Source organism: Spermophilus citellus (genome assembly GCF_964194105.1).
Source record: "Spermophilus citellus genome assembly, chromosome: 4".
In the NCBI taxonomy this organism is placed as follows: domain Eukaryota; kingdom Metazoa; phylum Chordata; class Mammalia; order Rodentia; family Sciuridae; genus Spermophilus; species Spermophilus citellus.
Genome location: NC_138185.1, coordinates 94,977,193 through 94,985,349, shown reverse-complemented (window position 1 = coordinate 94,985,349; position 8,157 = coordinate 94,977,193). Strand labels below are relative to the sequence as shown.

The following is an 8,157-nucleotide window of genomic DNA, read 5'->3' as shown; positions in this document are numbered from 1 at the left end:
CTTGACATGTAAAATGAGACCACACACATGGATTTTGTGAAGAATTAATAGATAGTGTATGTAAAGCTCTGAGGATGGTATTTTATCAAATAATAAATATTCAATATATGATACTTTTACTATTTTAATGAAGTCTTTTCAATTCTTCTTTCGAAAACATTTTATGTCTGTTATCTCTTGTGCTTTGTTAATTTTCCTGATCAGCCTGTCTTTTTGGAGAATACTCAAGACTCTTTCACAGCTTTGGATTTTTTTTTCTCCTTTTCAGTGCTACAATCAGCACGACAGCCCCACACCACTCATGTTCCCGGCAGAAGCGAATACAAAGTTATCTGCGTCAGTAATGACCAATATGGATTTTTAAACAATGCAATGATGCCTTATTGCTCTAAAAATACCATATTGAATATCCCTATGTGCTGAACAATAAGATCTTTCATCAGATTTTATTTTTTTAATCTAGTTTTATATACAGCATATTACCGGACATCTAGAGAATATTTAACAAAAACATTTCATAAATAACTAATTTTAGAGTTTATGAAAACTATAACTGCTTGTTTTACTCACAAGTACTTTTGGCAAATCTAACAGCTAGCAAGAGGCAGCTCTGGTGCTAATCTTACCTTTCACTCAACAGCCCCTTACTAACCATTCAAAACAATCTAGGATGCAAGAGTAAAAACAAAACAAAACAACAACAACAAAATAAACAAGGCTGCAGCCTGCTCTCAAGTCAACCATTTTCCTGCTGTTACGACTCTATCCTTAGTTTTCCTTCCTCCAATTTTTAAAAATTATTTTTCACACCTCTGTTTTATACTAATGCAGTTCATTGAAAGTCTTTTTCAATCAGAGGACCGACAGATGCCAACATTTCACAAGCATTTTGTCTTTGTGTCCCCTTTGTTTCTACCACCCTTGAATTTTCAAGCTGTTTTATAGAGAAGTAAGGAAGGGAAATTTTGACAATGCTTGTCACAGACTTGTTGAGGAAGAAGGCTATCCACACAGAAGGGTGAATGCACAAGAAGAGGTATTTGTACAGACCTATTGAGGACTTGTGGTCTGAATGTCCTTCTAATCTCAGGATACATTGGGTTTTGCTGTTTTAAAGATGATTAGTTTTCACAATGGGGCTGTATGTCCTGTGGCTGCTGGGGAGTATTTGATATTGGGGGTAAGCAATTTATAACTAGCTAAATTGAGCTCCTCAAGTGACCTGGGACTGAAAGCATCCATTGCCTAAAAGAGGCAGATACATTTTTTAAAGAGGATAAACTCAATATACCCACTTTACTGGCTTCTAAGAATCATCGGATATATAAACCCCAATTTTTCTCTGGTAGTTCATGAAGGTAATCAAGGAGTGGCAAAGCTGCAGATGTATGAGTTGCTTATATTTCATTTCTAATTACACCTGTATGGTTTACTTTGTTTCTCTGAATTATTTTTAATCTGTTCTTTCTTGTGTGTTGCCTATTGGTGTAAACTGGGGTTCTTTTCACAGAATAGGTTTAGGGGGAGTTGACATTGTGTGGCAGTACTATTCATTGAGTTTCAGCGTTGGTGAGGATAGATTGGTCCTACTGGTAGCCATTTATCCTGTGGGATGTCCCACAGCATGGTGAACCATAGGTCAAACCTATCACAGATCTGGAAAACAAATGGTTAGAGGGAGAACTTAATCTCTGATTAATTTATACATTTGGGTCAGAGTAGGAAAAAGTATGCTTTAGTGAGGGCAGAAATGTCATAAGTTGAAAATGAATTGTCTCCCCAAAGTATCCACGGTCAGAAACAACATGTGACTGATTGATAGTAGGGGAGCATGAGAGTTATGCATCTGAGTTGGTCCCACTGAGGAGTTTCTCAACCCTTATGCAATGAGAGACTCCTATGTGAATCTGGGCTATGAACCCAAGGGAAGGGACTGAAAATCGGGAAGCCTAGGGGCATCCATTCTGTAGAAACAGCTTTCTGTATTCAAAGCTCTGTGATTTCTAGCCTTCTCTGGGTATGCACAGGGATGATCTATCATCAGGGATCCTGAAAAAGCCACTTGTCTTTGAAAAGAAGAGGTTATTGAAATAATAACATCCCTTCAATGGCCAGAAAATCACTGAAACCTCACCTCAAAATTCTATTACCATTTTTAAAGGTGTAGTAACATTTAGAGTGTGTATATGTCTTCCTTTGGATTCATAATTACCCAATTTTGAGAAACACTGTCTAATGATAACTTAGGAGTGGGGTGTAGCCTTCATCATCCTCTTCCGCCCCCTTGTGGCTTTTTTTTCTTCACTGTGGACTCTTGCCCTAGGCTGAAAACAGCCCCTTGTAAATGAAACATCCTTGATATTTATTACTTTGTAATATTCCAGAAAACTGCCCAAAACAAACTAAGATTGTTAGTTTGTTTGTGGCAGAGAGTAGTATACTCTCACTAAGTAGGTTTCATGTCTTCTGCTTTATTTGTTAATGTATCATCTGCCTTGTTTGTAAATTATTTTTTATCCATGAGTAGTTTATCCAGAAATCTTGTTCTTTAGTCTTCATCCATTTTTCTTCCTATTTGGATTTAATTATCTGCTCATTTTCTGGCACATTTCTCTTGTTTTCATATTAAAAATTTCTTTCTCACTTCATTTCCTCCTCTTAGCCATTTCACAAGCAGTTTCCCCTATATTGAAAATGCTACCTTTCACTGATTTCTGGCACATCTTAACTTCCAAGATTCCTTTGCTTTCTCCCTCTACTTTTTGCCATGATTTTTCTCTGCCTCTAAAATGCCTGTATTCTTCAAGATATGTGTCAGGAATTTCACTTTAATGACCTTCTTCTGCAACCACATTCACTCCCACAGCTGTTTTCCTAAATAGTTAAACTGGACTCCTAGCTCAGAAATCTTACCATTATACCAGTGTGCCTCCAGGGCATCTCTGTGTGGCTGTCACACAGCACTAGAAATGCCCCATGTTCAAGTCAGTACTCACGGATTGCTTTTCCCATGTGCCTTCTACTGTTCCCCTGAGAGAATAAACTACCCCAGAAACTTCCCTCAGAGACCTGCATACCTTCCCTATTTCTTCAACTCCTGCATTAAATTATAATAGCTGTCTAGTATAGCTGCGGAGTCTCTCTTACGTCAATGTGCTTCATAGCTGAGCTCAGACCACACAATCTCCCCCCTTTTGGATAGCTTCCATGTTGCCAGTGGTCTGTCCCCACTTTATACTGCAGCACAGTGATTTTTCTAAAACATAAATCTGTTGCTGTCACTCCCCTGTGAAAACTCATGCATGAAGAGTCTGACTGGGCTGCATTTGGGGGCGGGAGGGAGTGAGAAGGGATCTTGTGTCAGCCAGGACTTTGGTAGACGCCCCTCTGCTCTATCCACTTGTGGTGGTCGGGGGCGGGGAAGGGGCGGGATTGAGCCCCCTTCCCCCCTCCTTCTTACTGCGGAAAGCTGCAGAGCGAGCAGCACTCACTTCCTATTCAGCATTCAGCAGGGAGGGAGCTTCTGAACAGCCACGTAGGCATTCTCTTCTCTCTGGAGGAAAAGGCCCAGCAGCTGTCGGAGGAAAAGACCCACCAGCTGTCAGCCAAGGGACATGTCGCAGCTAAGTAAGAATCTGGGTGATTCGAGCCCTCCAGCGGAGGCCCCGAAGCCGCCTGTCTATAGCCGCCCTACGGTTCTGATGCGGGCCCCGCCTGCTTCCTCCCGGGCTCCTCCGGTCCCTTGGGATCCACCTCCTTCTGACTTGCAGGCTTCCCTGGCCGCTTGGCAGGCACCTCAACCTGCCTGGGAGGCTCCGCAGGGCCAGCTGCCTGCCCCGGTGGCTCCGATGCCCCAGCCTCCTGCCCTGGGGGCCCCAATGGTCCAGGCTCCCCCGCTGGGGGGCCCGATAGGCAAACCTCCGACTCCCGGAGTCCTGATGGTCCATCCTCCCCCTCCGGTTGCCCCTATGGCCCAGCCTCCAACTCCGGGAGTTCTGATGCTGCATCCATCTGCTCCCGGAGCCCCTATGCCTCATCCTCCTCCTCCGGGGACCCCAATGTCTCACCCTCCCCCGCCTGGGACCCCGATGGCCCATCCTCCCCCTCCTGGGACCCCGATGGCCCATCCTCCCCCTCCTGGGACCCCGATGGTGCCTCCACCACCTCCGGGGACCCCGATGGCGCATCCTCCCCCTCCGGGGACTCCGATGCCTCATCCTCCTCCACCCGGGACACCGATGGCGCATCCTCCACCTCCTGGGACACCGTTGGCTCAGCCTCCAGCACCAGGAGTCCTGATGGCCCAGCCTCTGACACCGGGAGTCCTGATGGTCCAGCCTCCTGCTCCAGGAACCCCGATGGCCCAGCCTCCACCACCGGCAGCCCTGATGACCCAGCCTCCACCTTCTGCAACCCCGATGGCCAAGCCTCCAGGTCCTGGTGTCGTGATGATTCATCCTCCAGGGAGAGCTCCGATCATCCAGCCTCCAGTCTCAGGAGCACCGATGGCGCAACCAGTGCCCCCCCCCTCACAGCCTGTGGCTACTTGGGCCCCACAGGGTCAACCTTTGATCCTGCAAATCCAATCTCAGGTCATAAGGGCTCCTCCACAGGTTCCCCAAGTCCCGCAGGTCCCCCAGGTGCAGCTGGCCACACCTCCTGGGTGGCAGGCCACCTCTCCAGGGTGGCAGGCACCCCCTCAAGGCTGGCAGGCCACGCCCTTGACCTGGCAGACCACCCAGGTCACCTGGCAGGCACCTGCAATCGCCTGGCAGGCACCACCACCTGTGCGCCAGGGGCCCCCACCCATCCGGCCCGGCCCCCCACCAATACGCCCTGGCCCCCCTCCTGTGCTGCGCCAGGCACCACCTGTGATCCGCCATGCCCCACCTGTGATCCGCCAGGCCCCACCCATGATGCGCCAGGCACCACCACTGATCCGCCAGGCACCACCACCCATCCGACCAGCTCCACAGGCTCTGCCCACCCAGCCACAGCTCTGGCAAGCCCTGCCACCCCCACCCCCACTGCGGCAGGCCCCGCAGGCTCGGCTGCCGGCCCCGCAGGTGCAGGTGGCACCGCAGGTGCCTACGGCACCACCAGCTACGCAGGTACCTGTGGTACCACCCGCTGGCCCGCAGGTGCCCCAGCCAGTGCTGCCGACCCCGCTGTCTGTCCAACAGGCTGCCCCGCAGCAGGCTGTGCACTGCCCATCCATCATCTGGCAGGCCCCCAAAGGTCAGCCTCCGGTGCCACATGAGCTGCCAACATCGATGGAGTACCAGGAGGTGCAGCAGGCGCAGGCACTGGCCTGGCAGGCGCCAAAGGCACCCACTCACTTCTGGCAGCCCCTGCCTGCCCAGGAGGCCCAGGGTCAGGCCCCTCGGATCGTCCAGCTGGAGCAGCAGCAGCCCTTTCGGGGGGCTCAGGCCTCCCAAAAAGCCGGGCAAATCCAGCTACCCACCCAGCAGGCCCAGCCCACGGGCTCGCAGGCAGAAATGCCCACATTGCAACTCCAGCCTTCTTGGCAAGGCCCACCCCCCATCTTGCAGGCCCAGCCTGGAGCCCCCGTAGGGGGGGAAAATTTTCCCAGGGGCTGCGATAAATCACTCATGACTCCATCAGGAGAATCCAGGGCCTCTTCTATAGAACCTAGGGGCTCTTCTAAAGACCGTAGGACTTCATCGAAGGAAAAACGGGCCCCTTCAAAAGACCGCATGATCTTTGCAGGCACCTTCTGTGCTCCAAGGGCAGTGTCAGCTACCAGAGCACACCTGCCAACTGCCTGGAAAAATTTGCCTGCCACATCAGAGTCCTTTACTGCCACCTCAAGGGTCTTTCCATCTACCTCCCACTTCCAGCCTGCCTCTTCTAATGCCTTTAAAGGCCCATCTGCCACCTCGGAGAGCCCGAGGTCACTGCCATTTGCTTTGCAGGATCCATATGCCTGCACTGAGGCCTTGCCTGCCGTCCTGTGGGTTCCACAGCCTGATGTGAATGCTTCACAGGCATCCAAGGCAGTGCCCACCATCCTGATGGCTACAGCAGCTGCACCCCAGGCAGCTGCCACTGTGCAAGAAGCCTCCAAGACCATGGAGCCACCACGTCGCTCGGGCAAAGCTACCCGGAAGAAGAAGCATCTGGAACCTGAAGAGGACAACAGTGGCCATAGAATGGCCATGCGTGACTGGCAGGGCCCACGGGCCTGGGAGAATCCCAGTTTGTATGACTGGGAGGTGCCAAGCTCTGTCCAGGTTCTGGGTGACTGGGAGTGCCCAAACACTCCCCGTGGCATGAATGGCTGGGAGTGTCCTAGTACCTCCAGGATCCTGAGTGGCTGGGAGGGGCCCAGCACATCTTGGGCCCTGAGTGCTTGGGAAGGCCCAAGTACCTCAAGGGATGTGGGTCACTGTGAAGGCCCATATAGCCCTCAGTCCTTGATTATCTCTGAGGTCCCATGTCTCTCTCAGGGATCCAGTGCCATCCAGGAGGATCCCAAAGGGGAGACTCAGTCATTTTCTCCCCCAAATGAGAGAACAAATGCATTGGTGCAGTTTTTCTTGGTCCAGGACCAAGTCAAGGTGCCAATCCAGCACTCACAGATGGTGAATGTCATCATCCGAGAGTACAAAGACGAGTGCTTAGATATCTTCAGCCGTGCCAACGATAAGCTAGAGTGTGCCTTTGGCTGTCAATTGAAGGAAATTGATACCCAAAACCACTCTTACATTCTCATCAACAAGCAGGGGCATTTTCAAGGTGGTTTCTTTGCATCCTATTTAGACCGGCCCAAGTTTGGCCTCCTGATGGTGGTTTTGAGCCTTATCTTTATGAAGGGCAATTGTGTCAGGGAGAATTTGATCTTCAGTTTTCTGTTCAAGTTAGGGTTTGATGTCTGGGGGACACATGGTCTCTTGGGAGACCTGAAGAAGCTCATCACCGAAGTGTTTGTAAGGCATAAGTACCTAGAGTACAGGAGAATTCCTTGCACTGAGCCAGCAGAATATGAGTTCCTCTGGGGGCCCCGAGCGTTCCTCGAAACCAGCAAGATGCTTGTCCTGAGGTTTTTGGCCAAGCTCCATAAGAAAGATCCACGGTGCTGGCCATTCCATTACCTCGAAGCACTGGCAGAGTTAGAGTCCGAAGATTCGGACGAGGATGAGTCTGAGCCTGAGCCTGATGCCAGTGATAATTCTGATGACCCCACCAGCAGTCCCCCTCCCCAGTAATTGGTGTTACAGATCTTGTTCCTTTGGGTCCCTAGTCAGTGTCTATTTACAGGGTGGGGTGGGGGGCACTTTGTTTCTGGTGTTTTGTTCCAGTTTCGTGTGTGTAACTTTGAATTTTGAATCTGGTTTTGTATCTGCCAAAGCTTTGTGAAATTTCATGTGGTGTTGATTTTAATCTGCTACTGTTCTATGGTATTTTGGCATCTGTACTTTTAAGTGAGATCTGTGGTTCTCTGTTTTGTGTTATAATTGTTATGTTTTGGTATCAGATTTGTGCTGGCTTTGTGAAATGAATTGACAAGCTATTCTCTCATTCTGGTACAGTTTATGTAGCATTGTAATAGGTTGTTCTTTAAATGTTAAAATGACTCATCAGTAAAACCGTCTGCAAAAAAGTAAATATCTATATCTATATATAAAAATATACTTTCAGCATAACATGGAAGTGTTTGTCTTTATTCTAATTTTTACCCTAGGTAAAAGGAGCCAAGTTTTACTGTACTGCCTGTGTAGACAAAAACACCAAGATTACTATCTGTGATAGTAAAAACCATGGTGACAAAGCTATTTTCCAAGGAGAGCACACCATTCATCTTTACAATGATACTGCTTGTGGTGGGTGGTAGAAACGTAAGATTTTCATTAAACCAAAAGTGAAACTTCACCTGTCAGGCAGCCAGAATCAAGAGGGGGGTTGCTACCTTATCTGATTTAATCCTCTCAAAAATCCTTCCAACTAAACATTATTATTCTAGTTTTGTAGGTGAGTGTGTACAACACAATAGGCTAATTAAATTGTACATGTTAGTGCTAAGCCGGTAAGGTTGTAATTTCAAATAGAGTATTTCATTAGGGATGTGTGGGGAAGGAAGATCATCTACCGGCAGGATCACAAATCTCCAGGTGTGTTTAGCAATGAGGAGAAACA

At 48.8% G+C, this 8,157-nt stretch overlaps 1 protein-coding gene across 1 annotated transcript; it reads left to right on the top strand.

The window, feature by feature from the left end:
- The first annotated feature begins 3,524 nt into the window (after nucleotides 1-3,524).
- Nucleotides 3,525-7,445, top strand: MAGEL2 (MAGE family member L2). The gene has a single exon (XM_081292776.1). It carries the CDS (start codon nucleotides 3,615-3,617, stop codon nucleotides 7,227-7,229), a length of 3,615 nt encoding a protein of 1,204 aa, XP_081148902.1. The 5' UTR covers nucleotides 3,525-3,614; the 3' UTR covers nucleotides 7,230-7,445.
- Nucleotides 7,446-8,157: the final 712 nt, after the last annotated feature.

Bases quoted from the DNA above. Each gene is read 5' to 3' on its own strand.
- MAGEL2 (XM_081292776.1), top strand. From the start codon at position 3,615: ATGTCGCAGCTAAGTAAGAATCTGGGTGATTCGAGCCCTCCAGCGGAG.